The sequence below is a fragment of the Rattus norvegicus genome, chromosome 4, assembly GCF_021556685.1.
Source record: "Rattus norvegicus strain SHRSP/BbbUtx chromosome 4, alternate assembly SHRSP_T2T, whole genome shotgun sequence".
NCBI classification, from domain to species: domain Eukaryota; kingdom Metazoa; phylum Chordata; class Mammalia; order Rodentia; family Muridae; genus Rattus; species Rattus norvegicus.
The window spans coordinates 142,342,529-142,366,355 of NC_141537.1; the positions used below are offsets into that span (position 1 = coordinate 142,342,529).

At 43.1% G+C, this 23,827-nt stretch overlaps 1 protein-coding gene across 1 annotated transcript in view; it reads right to left on the bottom strand.

The window, feature by feature from the left end:
- Sumf1 (sulfatase modifying factor 1) overlaps window positions 1-23,361 on the bottom strand; it is an 87,274-nt gene extending 63,913 nt beyond the window's left edge. Inside the window, 3 exon segments of the mRNA NM_001108639.1 lie at window positions 4,543-4,617; window positions 7,189-7,362; window positions 23,089-23,361. Of these exon segments, the coding sequence (NP_001102109.1) occupies window positions 4,543-4,617; window positions 7,189-7,362; window positions 23,089-23,352 (513 nt within the window). The 5' untranslated portion in view covers window positions 23,353-23,361.
- Between the last annotated feature and the right edge of the window lie 466 nt (window positions 23,362-23,827).

Genomic DNA, 23,827 nt, shown 5'->3' on the forward strand with positions numbered 1-23,827 from the left:
AAATAAAAGGTTATGACTGCAACAGGACCACTTTATTCCAAAAGAAAAACAAGTAAAGTATATGAGACGCTCAAGAAAAACAAATGAGAACCAAATATTTCCTCTCCAGCAAAACTGACCTGAGAGTTAAAAAGTGTGTTCTGCTAGAGACAAGCAGGAATGAAGCAGTCATGTGTTCATGGCCACTTCCTGGAGCACCTAGCAGAGGCTAAGCGTCATCTATAGGAAGACACCGAACACAAACTTTACTTTTAGGAGTTAAAAAACAGAACTCACTCTATGCAGTGGACCCTGGGCTTCGATGATAATAATAAAAAAAGTATTTTAGAGCTAGGGGAGAAGAAACCACAAGTGAGGGTGTGAGTTTTCTTTAAACTGTTCTCTCTCAGGAATCATCAGACTGATGTTGGCACTGACGTGTGTGATCTTGGGTGATGTTCTGAGTAGCTGCAGGCTGTTCACCTCTGCCTGTCCTAGGAAATGGCATTCTTGGAGCAAAAATAAAGGCGGGGGGGGGGGGGCATGGGATACAGAATGGGCTAAATTAAAAGTCCAGAAATGGAAGCATCAACCTGAAACTGTGGCAGATCTTCTCTAAGCTCTGCCCACAGAAGAGGCCCTGCGGAGAGACCCAGAAACACTCCTGCACTAAGAAGAGCTGTGATTTGAACAGAGAGCATTCTTCTGGCCTCATGTGTTTGAACCCGTGGTCCCCAGCGGCTTGGGAGGCTACTGAACCTTCGAAAGGTGAGGCTTGCTGGAAGAAGTGCAAACAGTGCCCTGGTCACAGGGAAGACTTTGAGGTTTTTAGCCTGGTCCCACTTATTTTCCTGAGTGCAGATGCAGTGCAATAAGCCAGTGTCCTGCTCCTGTCGCCATGCCATAATGGATTCTTCCCTCTAAAACTTTAGACCAAAATAAAGCCCCCCCACCCCCTGCTTTTTGTTTAGACACTCTATCACAGCCACAAAAAAGAAACTAATGCAGAAGCCACAGCTTCTTACAGCAAAAGGGAACACTTGTCTGCAGTCGGAGCAGATGTTACCACCAGAAAGAGTGAAGAAGCCACAAAGGATGCCTAGGCTCAGTTTAAAAAGACCCAGAACAAGAGTGAGGAATGACTTACAAATAAGAACCAAGTTCCTTTATGGACCCATGAAAACAACTGAAAATTGTCCTGTGGAGTGGTTACACAACTCTAAAAATCTACCAAACCAACACCGAATCATATACGTGAAAAGTATATGAATTGTACAATACATAAACTACATCTCAATGCAACTGTTTAAAGCAGGAGGAGGGAACATAACAGGACCTACAGGAACTTGAAAAGGAATCATCCTGGGCTAGAGAGATGGCTCAGCGGTTAACAGACTGACTGTTCTTCCAGAGGTCCTGAGTTCAATTCCCAGCAACCATATGGTGACTCACAACCATCTGAAATGAGATCTGATTCCCTCTTCTGGTGTGTCTGAAGACAGCTACAGTGTACTCATATAGTAAAATAAGTCTTAAAAAAAAAAAAAAAAAGAAAGAAAAAGAAAAGGCATCATCCTGTGCTCAAAAATAGCAATGTGTGTGGCTTTCAGAAAAGATCATGATTCCAAGAGAATGAAATCCATAACATGTTTAAATCCATGAAAATATGGGTTTCATATATCTATGGTTCCATCAAAGTTATATAGAACTAAATGCATATATGCACAAATGAATACACATAAAACTGTGAAATCCAATAAAGCGACAGAGATTGTATCACTTGCTGTTTCTAGCTGTGAACTGAGCAAATTACACAAGACAATATTACCACAGGACACTCAGTGAGGACACACTCTTCCTTACAACTCCCTAGAAAATATCACTATCCTTAAAGGAGACTTTGTTTTGAGTTGTATTCTGTTTGTCTGTTTGTTTGTTTAAGGTGGGGTTTTATGCAACCAAGGATAGTCTTGAATTTACATGTAGCCAAAATTACCACTGATCTAATACTCCTTCCTCAACTTCCTAATTGCAGAGATCACAAGTACGTGCTAATACATCCAAATAAAAAATAAAATTTCTAAGTAAAAGAAACGTACATTCTTTTTCTTATATTCCTTCACCAGGGCATCAGGAGGTAGAAAATTACAACCTGACTATGGTAGGCTTGAACACCATGTGTGGTTTCTTATAAAAAGAAAGGTAAAGACACTGAAAAATTAATTTGCATAGGATAGGCATGAAAATACACATCCTAAAAGAAAAAGGAAAAAGTTAAAAATAAATATATAAAATAGATTGTTTTGTAATGAAATGTAAGAAAGAACCCACTTGGGTGGGATGAGTGTGGTTCACACTGAGGGCTACGGGGGCAGGCTGAGTTCCTGATCTAGGTTATGGGGACAAGTGTGTTCTACCTTAGGATAATGTCCTAAGTTACACATTAAATTAGGTGACTTTCTGTACTTGTGTTTTATTAAATATCCCCCCCAAAAAAACAAGATAATTCATACCACTAGTGTAAACCAGTATAAACTGAACATAACACTAAAAATAACCACATAAAAATAAACACAATTACTACATTCATTTTTATCAGCTACTACAGCTTCAGCAAGGTTCCTACACCTCTTTTTTATGTTCAAAGCAAACTAGAAATTTGTTAGGGACACGGCTGAACTTAAATGAGCCTGAAGATCCATGAAAGGGGAGGGTTCTATGACTCCTGGTGATCAACCACTGTCTCATCCACTTCTTAAAGGTGACCTAACTTCATCTCATGGGTGTGGTCACATCCAACCTTATAGAAGTGTGGAGTTGCAAAAGTTCTAGTGAGTAAACGTAAGTCAGGCCAGCAGGGAAATGCTATAAAGCTCTCCCAGATCAACAGACTTCTTTACTTACTCAACCTTCTCAAAACAACGTTAAAAGGTTTGCTTTTCCAGTATAAGCATTTAAGCATGAGACCAACCCTGCGGCCAGGTGAGAGGCGTTTTCTTCATCCTAGCTACAGCGCGCACACACACACACACACACACACACACACACACACACACACACACACACACACACGACATCTCTGGAGCCTAGCTATGCTCCACGCCTGCCTTCATGCCTGACATGTTAGTGGTTCCTCAGAAACGTGGTACCTTCCATCTGAAAGCCAGAAACAGGCGCAGCTGGGCTCCCTCACCGGAACTCCATATCTTAAAACAGGAGCCACCCCCTCAATGCCCGCTGGGCCATCACCACTAAGGAGCAGTGGAGGTGGGGGCATCAGATTATAGAAGAGACAATATTAACTGGCAATGAAAAAACTAGAATCCAAAAGGAATTCAGTCATATCTTTTAAACACTTACTAAAACAAGCAGGGAAATCAGCCTGACTCAGCAGAATACCACCTGAGACCAACTCGTAAGTACTCCGGCCCCTACTCCAAGCTGGGCTACAATAGTTGGAACACAAAGAGAAAGCAGGAGCCAAAGGGGGTTCATTTCCTGATGCTGCTACTCCCTGGAAAGGCCATAGTGAAACCTACACTTTAGGATGAAGCTCAGGCAGGACTTTTTGTTATTTTATTATTTTATGTGTGGGAGTGTTTGCCTGTCTGTATCTCTGTGCATCACAAGCATGCAGTGCCTGTGGGGACCAGAAGAGGGCATGAGAACCCCCAGAGCTGAAGTTGTAGATGGTGTATGACTAGAACTCAAGTACTCAGCACCAGCAACCAGTGTTCTTAACCACTGATCTATCTCTCTAGTCCCCAGGCATGACGTCTTTAAAGGTAATGTGTATAAAAGATTAAGGTGAGAACTCTTTACCTTCACCCTCCCTGTCTCCTTTGAACTGGCAGGCCCCCAGGCCCACTCTCAATCTCTCAGTCTCTCACTCTCCTGCTCTTCAGTCTCTGCTCACTATGCTGTGAGAACTCTCAATGTCACAGCTAACTTCACTTTCTCTTGTTTTTACATATCCATGAGACATATATACAAGCAAATATCATTTACAGACCCACTAAACTGCCTGACCCACGAATCCCAAGTTCTTTCTGACACACAGTCTTACAGAGCCTAGTCAATGGTCTCCATGTCTGAAAGAAACAGACTTCGTTCACACCCTTGTGCTCTCTCTATACAAGACGGCACACCCTTCCTCTAAGGACCAGTTATGAACACTCACAGCAAAAGTACTCCTTCCACGGACCTGAGTTTGCACAGAGATTCCTGAATACTTTTGAAACTAGCTCCGCACCAGCCCCTGCCAAGACCAAGACTTTGAAAGCAGAAGTCTGTAGCATCCATTATCCTCCATTCTAAAAATGGCTTCAAGTAAAACACAAAGTACAGGGCTGAGTTCTACTCTGAAGAACAGTGCCACTCAAGGGCATGAGCACAAACTCGACATCTTCCTGGGCCTGCACGGTGTCAGCCAGAGAAGGTACCCTGGCCCACCGACCTGTGATCCTCAGTGGGAGAGTGGCTAGGCACCAGCAGGGAGAGGGAGGTAGTACTTCTGTGTCTGAGAGCCACAGAGAAATGAGAGCCCGTGCAAACATGACTTACTGCCTGGTGAATTTGCGCCTTGACTGGCTCACTCAGCATGCCTTCAAAGACAAAAGAGTCTCCAAACTTCTCAGCCTACAGGAGAGTAAGAAAGAGAAAGTCAGAAAAGGTCAGAGTCACGGGCTTTCAGGGTGCCATTTTCCTCACAATGCTACTATGGTGATTCTTCCTATCCAAGTGAATGCAGGTTTTCCCTATGCATTCCCAAAATGACTTTAAAGTATCTAAGTTCCTCTTAAAGCAGGTTCAAGACTCTCATGAGACGGTGTCCATGTGAGACCTGATTAGATGTTAAGACTGCCGGCTACAGGAGATAAGAGTCTAAGAAGATGAACACCCTGTGGAAGGAATCCTATTTCTCCCAAAGTTATAAATAACTGAGAAATTACATTATTTAGTATATGTGATATTATACATGCAAGCTGTTTGTCCCCTGCCCTGCTCCTGAAATCTACCTAAAAGAAATAAAGGGTAGTGCTTGCTGACTCTCTAATACGCTTTGTGTGTTTACAGGTGACAAGGGACCAATCTAAGGCATCAGGTGGAAATCTCTATTTTAATCATTTTTGGACAGAGGTATTGCAAATATTCATTGATATCTGATCTGAAAGTTGTATCCTTGTCCTTTAGTTCCTGTGACTCTACTCTTCTAGTTCTCCTTCTACATAGTCCACTGTTCTTCCGAATCCATGCAACATAAGGGCTGCCTTCCCGGGCTCCCCAGAACTCTGCATGGGCCTGTGTGGACTTCTTACACTAGGCCAGCCACTCCCCATGTTGTCCAGTTGAGCTCACACAGCAGCTTGATAAGACTCAGATTGCTGCTCACCAACCCCAGAGATTCTAATTATGGAGCTGGAAGGAGGCCAGAACAAACTGCCTCTGTTAAATGTAGTAGTTCTAACAAAACGAGCTCATGAGAAATACATGGAGCTCCTCCGCCCTTCACTTCAACCAAGACCAGTACTTGAATTGTCCCCAGTGTCCCCTTCTAAACCTATCCTCACCAGGTAAAGTTAAGATTCTTGATCCCTGTGCATCAGGCCTCACAAGAGCCTCCAGACTGTTTTTACTGATGACAGATGAGTTTTCTTCACCCCGATAGTATTCCTGTGCTCCTAGTGATACCATGATGCCTAGCAACCCAAGCCACTTAGTCACTCAAGGAACACGTATACAACACCTACCACATGCCTGGTGTAGGGATAAAGCAGAGACTACTGTTGTGTTTCATGGGTATGGTGTGTCCTTTTTCATGGATACAGTGTTTCCCATCCTCACTCACTCTCAGATACCTTCCATTCTCACCTGCTAGCTAATCTCCCAGAAGAGATCTGCTCTGTAAAGCCTTCCCTCCTTAGGGTTCTGAGGGCTGGAGACATGGCTCAGTGGTTAAAGCACAAAGTATCCTGATGTTTACTGACCAAGTAAAAGCCAAGTGTGGCTACACACATCTGTGATCCAGTGCTAGAGGCTTGGGAGGCAGAGCTAGGTGGATTCCGGCTCACTGGTCTGTCAGTCTAGCCACAAGTGCATTCTTCAGGTTCAAACAGAGACCCTTTCACAAAATAAAGTGGGATACCAGCAGTTCACAACCACCAGGACCTCTATTTTTTTTTTCTTTTTTTCGGAGCTGAGGACCGAAACCAGGGCCTTCAAGCGCTCTACCACTGAGCTAAATCCCCAACCCCCCACCAGGACCTCTAAATCCAGGACATGCAATACCTCGCCCAGCCTCTATGGTCACTTATTTTCTTCCCTTCCTCCCTCCCTCCCTCCCTCCTCCCTCCCCCTCTCCCTCTCGCTCTTACTTAGATTATGAATTGAGCTAAGAATATGAAATAAAAAGAATAGAGACTTTGGCTTACTGCAAATATCCACAAACAAGATTTACAACCACTTGGTGTATTTTAGGAAATTCCAAAGAACTGAGGCGGTGCAGAACTGAACCCAAATGTTGGGTTGGCCTTTGGCATTCATTCCCAAATGAATTTTTTTAAATACAAGGGGGGGAGGGGGAGTTAGCCATTTTTTTTAAGTTGGGTCTCCACAAACTGAATAAAAGGGTAACGGTTTTAAAGATAAAAAGGGACAGGATTTAGAAACCAAGTACATTTGATATTCTCAGAGAAACAGTCATAAACTAGAAAATCAACATCCTTGCACGGATTCAGTGACCCCTGGAAAAGGCGGCTGAGTGACCAGCACACTGGAAAAAAGTCACGACAACGAGGAGCTGCCCTGAGGCACTTGACCATTTATGAAATGTGTAATGCTTATGGGACACACAGTCTGAAGTGTGCTGAGAAGAATTACCCGCCATCTGTGTTCTCAGAAAGCTTAGTGAGCAGAAGCCCTCTCAGGTGGATTAAAACACTAACACAGTACTGAGTAGGGTTAGGAACTGGGCTGTGTCCACACTGCTTACAATCACTGACCGGTACTATGGTTAGGTCAGGTAGCATCAGTGTTGACTCCCAGCCTGTTACATCATAGAGCTGCTGGGAGAAATTAGATGAAAGAAAGAAAGGAAGGGTTCATCACAGTGCTGGGCACAAAGTAAGTGTTCAGTGTTTGTTGCTGTTAAACCCTTCCTGGGTGTTCTGGAAAATAGCCAGTTCTCCCTCCCATCCCCTATCCCATTACCTCTGTTAAATAGCCAGTTGAGTTCACGAACTTCTCAAAATCAGCGTTGCTGACTTCATAGGCATCCATGTAAAAGGCATCGACAGTGACTCTCCTGGCAGGGGCTTCTCCATCCTGCTTGATCTGAGGATCATCAGTGCCCATTGTAAATACTCCAGCAGGGATGGGGACCATCTGCAGCGAAAGGGGAAACACAGGGCATCATGCATCAAAGCAGTGTATCTGTGGAGGCCAAGAAGCTCTCAGCACATAGCACACGTCCACTGCTTAAAACCCCACCAAAGAAATCTGTGCAAAACTACTAAGATCAAGGTCGTGAGAGATGATTCAATGGGAAAGCGCTTGCTGCACAAACTCGGGGACCCGGGTGTGGATCCTTATCCGACACATAAAAGGGAGGTATGGTGGCTCACATCTGTAACCCCAATAGTGGTGGGAATGCAGGGTCGGAGACAGGAGGATTTCAAGGGCTCAACAGCCAGCAAATCTGACTGAATCAATGATCTCAAGGTTCAGTGAAAGATGCTCCTCAAAAAATAAAATAATAAAATAAAATAAAATGAAAAGGAATTGAGGCAGACAGCTAATGTCAACCTCTGGCCTCCACATAACCTAACTGCACCTACACAAACAAACACCATCTTAAACACACACACACACACACACACACACACACACACACACACTTGCAAAATCACTCCTCACATTAATGATAGTGAATCACAAGTCAGAGAAAAAAGAGAACATTCTTTGGGAAGTGATCTTTCTAGTTGACCCTCACAACAGATTTGGACATACAAAGGACACAGTTCTGGGAAAACTGCAAGAGTGGACTATGGCGGTAAGAGAAAACTGTACTCGTTCCTTTTTAAAGATTTGTATCTTTTTTTTTATGTATGTGGGGGTGTCTATGTCATGGTTCCTGTGCATGTATGCTCACGTGTGGGACTCCTGTGAGGACCAAGGGTGCTGGGTCCTCTGGAGCTGGAGTTCCAGGCGGTGGTGAGCAGCCCACCTGCTATTCCAGGCTCAGGAGGTGGAGAGAGGAGGCCATCCTCAGAGAATGCCTGCTACTAAGACTAGACATAGCAGAGACCCCGGCCTTGACTTCGGTCCTCTACACCAAGGAACAAGGCAGAAGAGCAACTGAGGAGGATGCTCAACGCTGACCTCTGGCCTACATACAATGTGAACATGCACTCACACTCATGCAAACATGAATACATAGGCATGCACAACATACATATATTTGAAATTTTTAAAATCATAGAACACTCAAAACAAGACAGTGCAAGGAATCAGAAAGGAGGCCAGCAACAGGGTCAACTAACCTGGACTTTGGGGGCTCCCAGAGACTAAATTATCAACTGAAGAGTGGCTGGACCTAGGCCCTCACACAGATGTAGCACATGTGCAGCTTGGTCTTCATGCAGGTCCCCTAACCACTGCAACAGGGGCTGTCCCTGACTGCTGCCTGTCTGTGGATCCTATCCCCTAACTGGGATGTCTTGTCTGCCCTCTGTGGGAGAAGATGTGCCAGGGTGGGTATCCAGAGGGGCCTCCCCCTTCTCAGAGGAAAAGGGGAGAGGGATTAGCGGAAGAAGGTGTGTGAGGAGAGGACTTGGAAGAGAGGGGGCTTCAATAAGGAAATAAAGTGAATAACTAGAAAAATTAATGACAAAAAAGTAGGTCTGTAGTAGCCAGGGGCTATGAGGTATCAGGAATGGGAAATTGCTGCTTACTGGATACAGTGCATCTTCCAGAGACACTGAAATGTTCTGGAATAAGATAGCAATAGTGGTATTGATTTCACTGAAAAATAAAATCACTGAGTTACACATTTCAAAAGAGTGGATTTTATGATAAATGGATTATATCTTTATTAAAATAGGATTTCAACTATACTATCTGTTGGAACACTGTAGACACAAGGTAGAGCTTTAAAATCACGAGAGAAAAAAGGTCGATTTACAGGCCTGTCAGATTTTGTGAACTGTCAAGTCTCTGACCTAGAAACCAGAGTTCCAACCAAAGAAAGAGAAAATAAAGTCAGAGGTGATTAGCTGGGGTGGGCGAGTTGCAAGAACCACAGAAAAGTTAGAACAGACAGCAACAGAGTTGGGAATTGAAGGACTACTTGCCCTATCTTCCATTTCTACAGCCGCTTTGCAGAGGTTACTTCAATCATGTGCATGCATTTTCCAGTCACGACAGTGCTGTTTTCTAAAATAGTGTCTTGCCTGCATGCATGTCTGTGCAGCACAGCACAAGCATGGAGTGCCAAGGCCAGAAGAGAATATTGGATCTTCTGGAACTGGGTTGTTAGCGGCCATGTGGCTGCTTGCAGCTGAACCTGGGTCCTCTACCACAGCAGCAAGTGGTCTTAACCACGGGCCTTCTCAGCGATGTGATTTTCAGCTGATTTGTACCAAATATATTGTCTAATGTATCAGTCAGTCCTGCTCCAAGAACAGACCCTGACTCCGTCTACCCCCAAATTCCAGCATCCATAGGTCTCCTAGCCTCACTGGCTCTCCTACGTCCATCTCTTCCTTGGATCTCCCTCTTCTTCAGTCTCAGGTGACCTTACTCGTGGTCTCCCTGGCTCCAGCTTCACCCATTCACCTTTACTCATTCCTGACACCCATTTAATCCTCCAGCCATTCACTTCTCAAGTATTTAGGACCCAGAATACTGAAATTATCCATATTCTGTATCCGACACAGCACCACAGATGTGTCGTGGAGAAAAATAGAAAACAAGCTAAAGCATCCATAGTGTTGTGGAAGCAAATAGGAGGTCATGCAGAAAGAGAAAGCAAAGCAGACATGAGAAGGAAAAGAGGAAATTCTTAATAGGATGGCATGGGGCCGTCTCGCCAAGACAGAGTGATGGAAGGAAGGCAGGGTGCGCACAGAGGATGTGAGGTTACCCGTGTGTGAGAGGAGAGGAGGTTAAATAAGGCGACTGCGGGACCACAGATTGTAAGATTCCCTTGCCTTTGCTTGGGGGTGAATGGTGTTAGTGAGTAATCATTTTTCTCACTCCACACCCATTTTTTAAAATTTTAGAACCATGTAAATCTAACATCTACTTCAAAAAAAATGCAAAATAGCCAAGCATGATGGCCCATGCTTTTAATTCCAGCACTAGGGAGGCAGGGAGTGGGAAGCAGATCTCTATAAATTTAAGACCAGCAAGTTTCAGGATGGCCAGAGCTACCCAGTGAGACCTTGTCTCAAAATAAATACCTGGATAAACTTACTAATCAACAAATCCAAGTGTGAACCTGATCAAATCTACTTTCCTATTTAAATTATACAGGAATGTCTGTCGTATTTTGTCATGCAGTATCAAAACATCAGAATCTATCAGCACCTCATACTTGAACTTGGCTGGTAAGTTCCCTAAGCTATTTTGTCTCTTTGGAAATTATGTCCTTGTTCAGGGATCATCCCCTCTGGGGCTGCTCCTGCCATGCATCCTTCCTTAGCTGTGTAGGGATTTCGCTTCCTCTGATGAATATCTCCTCTCTCCTCCCCCCCATTCATATTCTCTCTCTCTCTCTCTCTCTCTCTCTCTCTCTCTCTCTCTCTCTCACACACACACACACACACACACACACACACACACAAAGTATCATAATTACAGTTTCTTCTTAAGGCTTTATTTATGTATTCACATGTTTGTGTATACAAGTGTACATGTGAGCACACATATGTATATGTGCTCATGGCCAATCACAGACAGACAGACAGACAGACAGACAGACACACACACACACACACACACACACACACACACACACACACACCCCTTCAGGATTACAATCCAGTTCCATTAAGATAAGATCTCTCTTTAGTCTGGTGCTCACCTTGCCTCAGGTATCTTCCTGTCGCTTTCCTCCTAGTACTGTAATTAAAACACATGTCACCACAGCCACCTTTATATGTGGGCAATGCCTTTGCTCATGTATGCAGGGCAAGCACTTTACCATCTGAACTATCTTCACAGCCTCTTTAGTTACATATTTTCTCCTTACCAATATCTTAGGTACCTTATAAAGCCAAAACAAACTTTTCATTTTAAAACCTCCAGCATACCTGGCACAAGTATCCAAAGTCAAAGTGCAAATGATCTTCACTGACTGACTGTGTAAGATGATGAATATGAGGACTAAGTTACCATTAGAATTATTCATAAGTAAAATGATCAGAAGTTCACTTCATTTGTAAGACATGAGCTACATGCCTGTGTCATAGTGAACCCTGCAATAGCCTTGGCTCAGGAGCAGAACTGGATGAACTCATTATCCTCAATACTCTAGAAAACCTCAGACACAGATTCCACTGTCCTTAGGAAAAGAGTGGAATTTTTTTTAAACAGCTATGAAAAGAAGTAGAAAAACATAAGATTTCAAACAGAAGTTTCAATAGTAGCTTTAAAATAGGAGCTAGAAAGGGGGCTCTGTGGTTAGGAGCACATGCTTTTAGAGGACCTGACTTCAGTTCCCCGCACCCACATCAAGTGGGACAACCCTTAACACCAACTTCAGGGGTTCAATAGCCGCTCCCGGCCTCCTGTTGAATGGCACTATTTGGCTAGATTAAAACCTTCCACCTTGGGGTTGGGGATTTAGCTCAGTGGTAGAGCGTTTGCCTAGCAAGCGCAAGGCCCTGGGTTCGGTCCCCAGATCTGAAAAAAAAAGGAAAAAAAAACCTTCCACCTTGGAAGGAAGCTCCTTAAAATACAGGATGCTTACAGAGAGGTGAAAACACAGGATGCTGTAAGGGATGAAGCACTCTTCCTTCAGGGATGCTCACTAAGCACAGAAAGACATAGAAACATTGATAGAAGTCTCTGAAACTGACCGGATTCACAAGGGCCCTCTCTCCTTAGCATATTTAAGCAGTGAGAACTGCTCAGAGACACTGTCAAACTAGTTGGACTACCCTAGAAGAACCAGGCGCCAGCCAACACTCTCCAGCCTGTTGAAACTGCATGCCGGGTACGCAGTGTGCTCCAGGTTCCCTGTTTTATGTAAGCTGACTCCCATGCTGTGTTTTGGCAATGCAGTTAGCTTTGAGCCATTTCTGCTCCTGTAGTTGGATTTTGGTGGTATCTTTACTTTGGTCTGTCATCAATTCTCTGTCGGGCGTGAATAGATATTTATGTCTCCCCAGGAATAATGTTACACAACACTGGTTTGGGCACTTGCACACATGTGCGAATACTCACACATAAACATAATTTGAAATCATAAATATTAAAATAGTCTTAAAGGGATGGAGAGATGGCTCAGTGGTTAAGAGCACTGACTGCTCTTCCAAAGGTCCTGAGTTCAATTCCCAGCAACCACATGGTGGCTCACAACCATCTATAATGGGATCTGATGCCCCTTTCTGATGTGTCTGAAAACAGCTACAGTGTACTCATAAAATAAAAGAATACTTTAAAAAATTAGTCTTAAAATGAGTCATAAGATCCCATCAAAGATTTTTTTTTTTTTTTGGTTCTTTTTTTCGGAGCTGGGGACCGAACCCAGGGCCTTGCGCTTCCTAGGCAAGCGCTCTACCACTGAGCTAAATCCCCAACCCCAAAGATTTTTTTAAAAGCTGTATTTGTTGCTGATATCACAGCACTTGGAAAGGCATGAGTATCATGGATTTAAGCTAGCCTGGGCTACATTGTAAGTAGCCCCCCCTCCAAAATGTCATAAAAGAGTTAAAGAAAATGGGATAAAGAAAAAAAAATCAAGTCTACAGATGGCAAGGTCTTGCTGTCAGAATAAGGTTCATGTCCTTCAGCTCAAACCCACAGCCCAAAGGAACCTGTGTACTCACTTATGCTGGAGCCATCGGACTTCCCTATGGTTACTAATTATTGTTTAAACCCTTCTCCCTCAAGGTGAACACCAGCAATACTAACACCATCGCAGCTTGCTTGCCCTGTGGACTCCTGGACCAGTTTCTTTTCCCTCTTTGATTAACCAACAAAGACAGAGAACACTGAACAGGCCAAATTTCCATTCTGGAGAATATAGATTAAAAAACAGCTCTAGGGGGGTTGGGGATTTGGCTCAGTGGTAGAGCGCTCGCCTAGGAAGCGCAAGGCCCTGGGTTCGGTCCCCAGCTCCGAAAAAAAAAAAAAAAAAGAAATTTAAAAAAAAAAAAAAAAAAACAGCTCTAGGATGCTCTAAGTAGATCACAATTTTTAACTTATCCAATCAAGTTATCTGTGCTACTAATGTAAAATGTCCATTCTAGTGATATCTGATTTATCCAGTTGTTTCACTCTCTGGACCTCATGATAAATTAAAACACCATTTGTGTCTTCATGGGAAGAACAGTATCCAATACTCCACTCTCCCCTGTGTCTAAAGGGGAATTCAAACCCTCTGCTGCTTGTGCTGCCACCACTCACGATAGACTCAAGGGGCTGCTGAGATGGCTCAGAGGGTTAGGCCACTACCTGCACAAGCCTAGCAAACTGAACATGATCCCCCAGAGCACGTGTAAAGGTAGATAAAAAGATCTGACTCCATGTATGTCTTTCTGTGATTGGGTACATAGTATGCACTCATTGATAAGTGGCTATTAGCCCAAATGCTTGAATTACCCTAGATGCCTAGAACAAATGAAACTCAAGACGGATGATCAAAATGTGAATGCTTCACTCCTTCTCTAAAAGGGGAACAAGAATACCCTTGGCAGGGAAGAGAGAGGCAAAGATTAAAACAGAGACTGAAGGAACACCCATTCAGAGCCTGCCCCACATGTGGCCCATACATATACAGCCACCCAATTAGACAAGATGGATGAAGCAAAGAAGTGCAGACCGACAGGAGCCGGATGTAGATCGCTCCTGAGAGACACAGCCAGAATACAGCAAATACAGAGGCGAATGCCAGCAGCAAACCACTGAACTGAGAATAAGACCCCCGTTGAAGGAATCAGAGAAAGAACTGGAAGAGCTTGAAGGGGCTCGAGACCCCATATGTACAACAATGCAGCTTTAAAAAATTGAAACATAAAGTAGCCAAGAATCATTCCGTTACCACAGAACCACACTGTGAGCAACTGTTAGTTTTGCATACTCAACAGAAGCATCCAAAGTCTCATTTGAAGAAAAAATCACTTCTCAAAAGCTCACTAGAGAGATAGGGGCACTGGAGCTGCAGGTCCTCTGCGCTCCAGACACCGCCAGGACCTGAAGGGACCGGATCAACAGTTCTCTGCACCCAAATCCCGTGGGAGGGAGAGCTAAACCTTCAGAGAGGCAGACACGCCTGGGAAGCCAGAAGAGACTACACTCTGCCCACATTTCTGACTCCAGAGGAAAACACCTAGTGCCATCTGGGACCCCGGTGCACCGGGGCTCCCGGAAAAGGCAGTGCAGGCCCTCCTGGTTGCCGCCCTCACGGAGAGTTCAAAAGCAACACCCCACGTGCAAACTTGAGCCGAGGGACAACAGGTAAGACCAACTTTTCTGCTCCAAGCGACCTGCCTGGTAAACTCAGAACAGCTGAAGACAAGTAAACAGGAAAAACTACACGCCCGAAAGCAGAACACTCTGTCCCCATAACTGGCTGAAAGAAAACAGGAAAACAGGTCTACAGCACTCCTGACACACAGGCCTATAGTACAGTCTAGCCACTGTCAGAAATAGCAGAACAAAGTAACACCAAAGATAATCTGATGGCAAAAGGCAAGCACAGGAACCCAAGCAACAGAAATCAAGACTACATGGCATCATCGGAGCCCAATTCTCCCACCAAAGCAAACATTGAATATCCAAACATACCAGAAAAGCAAGATCTAGATTTAAAATCATATTTGATCATGATGCTGGAGGACTTCAAGAAAGACATGAAGAACTCCCTTAGAGAAAAGCAGGAAATCATAAATAAACAAGTAGAAGCCTATAGAGAGGAATCACAAAAATCCCTGAAAGAATTCCAGGAAAACACAATCAAACAGTTGAAGGAACTAAAAATGGAAATAGAAGCAATCAAGAAAGCAAAAAGGGAAACAACCCTGGATATAGAAAACCAAAGGAAGAGACAAGGAGCTGTAGATACGAGCTTCACCAACAGAATACAAGAGATAGAAGAGAGAATCTCAGGAGCAGAAGATTCCATAGAAATCATTGACTCAACTGTCAAAGATAATGTAAAACGGAAAAAGCTAATGGTCCAAAACATACAGGAAATCCAGGACGCAATGAGAAGATCAAACCTAAGGATAACAGGTACAGAAAAGAGTGAAGACTCCCAGCTCAAAGGACCAGTAAATATCTTCAACAAAATCATAGAAGAAAACTTCCCTAACCTAAAGAAAGAGATACCCATAAACGTACAAGAAGCCTATAGAACTCCAAATAGATTGGACCAGAAAAGAAACTCCTCCTGTCACATAATAGTCAAAACACCAAATGCACAAAATAAAGAAAGAATATTAAAAGCAGTAAGGGAAAAAGGTCAAGTAACATATAAAGGCAGACCTATCAGAATCACAGCAGACTTCTCGCCAGAGACAATGAAAGCCAAAAGATCCTGGACAGATGTCATACAGACCCTAAGAGAAGAAAAATGCTAGCCCAGGTTACTGTATCCTGCAAAATCTCAATTAACATAGATGGAAAAACAAAGATATTCCATGACAAAACCAAATTTACACAATATCTTTCTACAAATCCAGCACTACAAAGGATAATAAATGGTAAAGCCCAACATAAGGAGGGAAGCAACACCCTAGGAAAAGCAAGAAACTAATCGTCTTGGCAACAAAACAAAGAGAAGAAAAGCACACAAACATAACCTCACATCCAAATATGAATATAACAGGAAGCAATAATCACTATCCCTTAATATCTCTCAACATCAATGGACTCAATTCCCCAATAAAAAGACAGAGATTAACAAACTGGAGGACCCAACATTTTGCTGCCTATAGGAAACACACCTCAGAGTCAAAGACATGGACACTACCTCAGAGTAAAAGGCTGGAAAACAACTTTCCAAGCAAATAGTCTGACGATGCAAGCTGGAGTAGCCATTCTAGTATCGAATAAAATCGATTTTCAACCAAAAGTCATCAATCAAAAAACATAAGGAAGGACACTTCATATTCATCAAAGGAAAAATCTACCAAGATGAACTCTTAATCCCAAACATCTATGCTCCAAATACAAGGGCACCTACATACATAAAAGAAACCTTACTAAAGCTCAAAACACATATTGCACCTCACACAATAATAGTGGGAGATTTCAACATCCCACTCTCATCAATGGACAGGTCATGAAAACAGAAATTAAAAAGAGACATAGACAGACTAATAGAAGTCATGAACCAAATGGACTTAATAGATATTTATAGAACATTCTATCCTAAAGCAAAAGGACATACATTCTTCTCACCACCTCATGGTACTTTCTCCAAAATTGATCATATAATTGGTCATAAAATGGGCCTCAACAGATACAGAAAGATAGAAATAATCCCATGCGTCCTATCAGACCACCACGGGCTAAAGCTGGTCTTTAATAACAATAAGGGAAGAATGCCCACATATACGTGGAAGTTGAACAATGCTCTTCTGAATGATAACCTGGTCAAGGAAGAAATAAAGAAAGAAATTAAAGACTTCTTAGAATTTAATGAAAATGAAGGTACAACATAACCAAACTTATGGGACACAATGAAAGCTGTGCTAAGAGGAAAACTCATAGCTCTGAGTGCCTGCAGAAAGAAACAGGAAAGAGCATATGTCACCAGCTTGACAGCACACCTAAAAGCTCTAGAACAAAAAGAAGCAAATACACCCAGGAGGAGTAGAAGGCAGGAAATAATCAAACTCAGAGCTGAAATCAACCAAGTAGAAACAAAAAGGACCATAGAAAGAATCAACAGAACAAAAAGTTGGTTCTTTGAGAAAATCAACAAGATAGATAAACCCTTAGCCAGACTAACGAAAGGACACAGAGAGTGTGTCCAAATTAACTAAGTTAGAAATGAAAAGGGAGACATAACTACAGAAACAGAGGAAATTCAAAAAATCATCAGATCCTACTACAAAAGCCTATATTCAACAAAACTTGAAAATCTGCAGGAAATGGACAATTTCCTAGACAGATACCAGGTACCGAAGTTAAATCAGGAACAGATAAACCAGTTAAATAACCCCATAACTCCTAAGGAAATAGAAGCAGTCATTAAAGGTCTCCCAACCAAAAAGAACCCAGGTCTAGACGGGTTTAGTGCAGAATTCTATCAGACCTTCATAGAAGACCTCATACCAATACTATCCAAACTATTCCACAAAATTGAAACAGATGGAGCACTCCCGAATTCCTTCTATGAAGCCACCATTACTCTTATACCTAAACCACACAAAGACCCAACAAAGAAAGAGAACTTCAGACCAATTTCCCTTATGAATATCGACGCAAAAATACTCAATAAAATTCTGGCAAACCGAATCCAAGCGCACATCAAAACAATCATCCACCATGATCAAGTAGGCTTCATCCCAGGCATGCAGGTATGGTTTAATACACAGAAAACCATCAACGTGATCCATTATAAAAACAAACTGAAAGAACAAAACCACATGATCATTTCATTAGATGCTGAGAAAGCATTTGACAAAATTCAACACCCCTTCATGATAAAAGTCCTGGAAAGAATAGGAATTCAAGGCCCATACCTAAACATAGTAAAAGCCATATACAGCAAACCAGTTGCTAACATTAAACTAAATGGAGAGAAACTTGAAGCAATCCCACTAAAATCAGGGACTAGACAAGGCTGCCCACTCTCTCCCTACTTATTCAATATAGTTCTTGAAGTTCTAGCCAGAGCAATCAGACAACAAAAGGAGGTCAAGGGGATACAGACTGGAAAAGAAGAAGTCAAAATATCACTATTTGCAGATGATATGATAGTATATTTAAGTGATCCCAAAAGTTCCACCAGAGAACTACTAAACCTGATAAATACCTTCAAAAAAGTGGCTGGGTATAAAATTAATTCAAATAAATCAGTAGCCTTTCCCTACACAAAAGAGAAACAAGCCGAGAAAGAAATTAGGGAAACAACACCCTTCATAATAGTCCCAAGTAATATAAAATACCTCACTGTGACTGTAACAAAGCAAGTGAAAAATCTGTATGATCAGAACCTCAAGCCTCTATGGAAAGAAATTGAAGATCTCAGAAGATGGAAAGATCTCCCATGCTCATGGATTGGCAGGATTAATATAGTAAAAATGACCATTTTACCAAAAATGATCTACAGATTCAATGCAATCCCCATCAAAATACCAATCCAATTCTTCAAAGAGTTAGACAGAACAATTTGCAAATTCATCTGGAATAACAAAAAACCCAGGATAGCTAAAACTATCCTCAACAATAAAAGGACTTCAGGGGGAATCACTATCCCTGAACTCAAGCAGTATTACAGAGCAATAGTGATAAAAACTGCATGGTATTAGTACAGAGACAGACAGATAGACCAATGGAATAGAATTGAAGACCCAGAAATGAACCCACACACCTATGGTCACTTGATTTTTGACAAAGAAGCCAAAACCATCCAATGGAAAAAAGATAGCATTTTCAGCAAATGGTGCTGGTTCAACTGGAGGTCAACATGTAGAAGAATGCAGGTCGATCCATGCTTATCACCCTGTACAAAGCTTAAGTCCAAGTGGATCAAGGACCTCCACATCAAACCAGATACACTCAAACTAATAGAAGAAAAAGTGGGGAAGCATCTCGAACACATGGGCACTGGAAAAAATTTCCTGAACAAAACACCAATGGCTTATGCTCTAAGATCAAGAATCGACAAATGGGATCTCATAAAACTGCAAAGCTTCTGTAAGGCAAAGGACACTGTGGTTAGGACAAAACGGCAACCAACAGATTGGGAAAAATCTTTACCAATCCTACAACAGATAGAGGCCTTATATCCAAAATATACAAAGAACTCAAGAAGTTAGACCGCAGGGAGACAAATAACCCTATTAAAAAATGGGGGTCAGAGCTAAACAAACAATTCACAACTGAGAAATGCCGAATGGCTGAGAAACACCTAAAGAAATGTTCAACATCTTTAGTCATAAGGGAAATGCAAATCAAAACAACCCTGAGATTTCACCTCACACCAGTGAGAATGGCTAAGATCAAAAACTCAGGTGACAGCAGATGCTGGCGAGGATGTGGAGAAAGAGGAACACTCCTCCATTGTTGGTGGGATTGCAGACTGGTACAACCATTCTGGAAATCAGTCTGGAGGTTCCTCAGAAAATTGGACATTGAACTGCCTGAGGATCCAACTATACCTCTCTTGGGCATATACCCACAAGATGCCCCAACATATAAAAGAGACATGTGCTCCACTATGTTCATAGCAGCCTTATTTATAATAGCCAGAAGCTGGAAAGAACCCAGATGCCCTTCAACAGAGGAATGGATACAGAAAATGTGGTACATCTACACAATGGAATATTACTCAGCTATCAAAAACAACGCCTTTATGAAATTCATAGACAAATGGATGGAACTGGAAAATATCATCCTGAGTGAGCTAACCCAATCACAGAAAAACACACATGGTATGCACTCTTTGATAAGTGGTTATTAGCCCAAATGCTTGAATTGCCCTAGATGCATAGAACACATGAAACTCAAGACGGATGATCAAAATGCAAATGCTTCACTCCTTCTTTAAAAGGGGAACAAGAATACCCTGGGCAGGGGATGGGAGGCAAAGATTAAAACAGAGACTGAAGGAACACCCATTCAGAGCCTGCCCCACATGTGGCCCATACATATACAGCCACCCAATTAGACAAGATGGATGAAGCAAAGAAGTGCAGACCGACAGGAGCCGGATGTAGATCGCTCCTGAGAGACACAGCCAGAATACAGCAAATACATAGGCGAATGCCAGCAGCAAACCACTGAACTGAGAATAGGACCCCCGTTGAAGGAATCAGAGAAAGTACCGGAAGAGCTTGAAAGGGCTGGAGACCCCATATGAACAACAATGCCAACCAACCAGAGCTTCCAGGGATTAACCCACTATCCAAAAACTATACATGGGCTGACCCTGGGCTCCAACCTCATAGGTAGCAATGAATATCCTAGTAAGATCACCAGTGGAAGGGGAAGCCCTGGGTCCTGCTAAGACTGAACCCCCAGTGAACGTGATTGTTGGGGGGAGGGTGGCAATTCGGGGAGGATGGGGAGGGGAACACCCATAAAGAAGGGGAGGGGGAGGGGTTAGGAGGATGTTGGCCTGGAAACCGGGAAAGGGAATAACAATCGAAATGTAAATAAGAAATATTCAAGTTAATAAAGAAAAAAAAAAGCTCGGGGGCTGGAGAGATGGCTCAGCGGTTAAGAGCACCGACTGCTCTTCCAGAGGTCCCGAGTTCAATTCCCAGCAACCACATGGTGGTTCACAACCATCTGTAATAGGATCTGATGCCCTCTCTGGTGTGTCTGAAGACAGCTACAGTGTACTCACATATATAAAATAAATAAATATTTAAAAAAAAAAAAAAAAAAAAAAGCTCACTAGACATGTGTGACCCAAGATGGTTGACACTGCTACATGTCCTGTCACAAAGGCCTGAGTTCAGCATGCACAGTGACCCAGAACAACTATGTTTCCAGGTTTCCAGGCTCCAGTGAGTGAGTTTATTAGGTAAACAGCAGGCTTGTAGAACATGATATCAGATACAGTAGTCAGCAAAAACTGTCTAGGAAAGCTCAAAGCATCAAAGAGTCAGATGGAGCCTTTGTTCAACAAAAAAGTATCCAAGGCAGAAAGTCTTCTCCTAGGTCAGACTTCCCACTAGCCATTCCCAGCACCCGATTTGTTTATCCCTTTTGTATCAAGAAATAAGGAGTAGCTGAGTTCCCTTCCTGGGAAAGTATCTCTTACCAGTATTCAAGGATACACTGTTTCATCCATTCTGTGGTCAGGGATCTTGAAGAACACTCTGAAGACAAACATGCTTGGGTCTAACACGGGGAAGCCAACATCACTTCTCAGTGAGTTTAAACAGCATAGGACAATTTATTAGTTCAATGTATATATTCCAACCCAGCCAATCCTGGCATTCTTCTGACCACAAAGATTCAACTTGGAACAGGATGATGATGGCTCAAAGTTTATCTGGTAACTTTTCCTGGAACCACCAAGAAGAAACTCTTCCTCTTCCAACTGGTTTAGCAGATGGGATGTTCTCTATAAAAACAGAGCTACAGTAAAGTAAGATGGCTAAGGGACAGCCAACAATGGGCCTGGGGATGCTGCCTGATGCACTGGATCCAGCTGTGTCCACCGTCCTGTGCCATCTCAACTTCCCAATTATAGAGAATCCATAAATCTCTCCCTCCCTCACTTTAACCTATCCTGATTCCATTTGCTACTGTGTGATTTTTTTTGTTTTGTGCATAATAATAAAATCAACTCATATAAAATTATTTTGTAAGGCTTTTTTTCCATTTCCTACTTTCTACTCCTTGAACATAGCATAAAAGGCCCAGCCCCCCCCCAAAAAAATATCTTTATGCCAACAGCAACATTGCTACACGAGGCTTTACCCAGCCACACTACACAGACACTTCTCATAGGTGGAGTAACATTCAAATTACCATCACTAAGATTTGACTCATGAAGCTTCAGTTGCCTCACTTATGACCCGGAAGATGATGCACTGTACAGGATTCTTTGGGTGGATGCAGTAGAAGTATAAATTTACAAAGGATCCCTTTGAAAAGTATCTGACAGCCTTTACCCCTGAAATAGCCTCGAAATACTGTAAATACCAAAAACAACAACAACAACAAAAAACAGACAAAACATCGCTCAAGAGATATTACAGAATGCCTAAAATAGGTTAGGCACTGGGTTGGAAGGACGGGGGCAAATCCATAGAGAATAAAACAAATCTAAAACTCTTTCCATCATCAAGTAGATAACAGGAAAATAACACGACAGTAAGCAAAATAGAAGACAAGCTGCCATTGGGCACCTGCCCCCAAAGATATGCTGTGGGGATTTATAGACAGGCATCTTTAGTTGTTGCAGTGTTAACTACCACTGGGTCAATCTCTGGAAATATCGAAAGGGAGGAAAGGAAGCATCAGGTTAAGACCCAGAGGAGATGTTACCCCCTCACCAAATCCTGAACCTTCGTGCGAATTAACATAGAGGAAAGAAAAGTGATCCGGGAAACAAGAACAGACTGGATAGGATACAAAAAGAGTGTTAGTTTTATTCAGAGCGCCCGAGGTGAACTTCCTAAAGCTAGCAAGTAGAATGAAGAACCATTTCTTTGTTCACTGTTTTCATCCACACATACTGACATCTAACACGCCTAGGCACTACGCATAGACATAAATAAAAGTAATACAATACACTTGGCTTTATACTTCTTTGCACTCGAAGTGCTAAGCACAACAGAATAAATACAAGTCTGCCAAACAGAGTGAGTTTAAGGCAGTGTTGGAGACCGTTTCCACAGGTACTAAAACAAGAACTGAGAATTTAAACTTGAATCCATCAGACTTTAAATTCGTATTTCTTCAGCAAGAGGGCAGAGTGGAGAAAGGGGGAAGTGGGCAAGAAGGAGTAAGAGTGGACAACAGTCGTCAAGGTAAGCTAAGTCTCAGTGGCAAACACAGCCACAAACCCCTGCCCACCTCCTAGTGGGGAGGAATAGGGAAGAGGACTCCTGTCAAATGAGATCTGTAGGTAAGAGACTTGGGGTGTGATTAGACCCTCCCCAGGAGTTCCTAATCACCCCTATTCTGGCAGAGCCAGGCCTCATACGGCAGCCCGACAGCACCCACACGCCCCAAGAACGGAAGGTGCACCTTAGTGAGAGCGAGCGATCGTGGGCCCGAGGTCAGGCCCTGGGCATTCGCCTCCCGGGAGTAGCGCTGCGCGGCCGCCGAGCTGCCATGGGCCCCAGCCCTCTGGGGCGTTCCGCAGCCGCAGGAACCAGCGAGGGACACCGCACCTTCCCCGGCCTCGGCCTCATCGCTCCCCGCTGCCCCGCACGCCAGCACCAGCAGCAAGAAGACCTGAGCCAGCCCTGTACAGCAGCGGGGAGCCGGCTCTCCCGCGGGCGCAGCCATGTTGTTCTCCAGTCATGTGATCCACGGCGTCACGTGACCTGAGGTGTTTAAAGCAGTGGCTTTGGCTGACTTAATAAATAGGCTGAGACTGCTTCCAGGTAGTTTCTGGAGTTCGCCTGCTAATGCTAAAAGCATGGAAAACACAACAAAACTCTACTATATTCAAGGCCTTCCGCAAACAATGTCCCCCTCTCTAGTTTCGTGGTTGAAAACTAGTATTTATTCAGCATTTGTTAAGCACCAGTACCAAAGTACATAAACACTTCATTTTTAAAAGTACTTAATCCTGGGGTTGGGGATTTAGCTCAGTGGTACAGCACTTGCCTAGCAAGCACAAGGCCCTGGGTTCGGTCCCCAGCTCCGAAAAAAAGAAAAAAAGTACTTAATCCTCACAGTGATCCTACTATATTGGGTTAACAGGACAATTAAGTGACCTGCTCAAAGCACGTATCAAACATGTGAAAACCAAAATCTA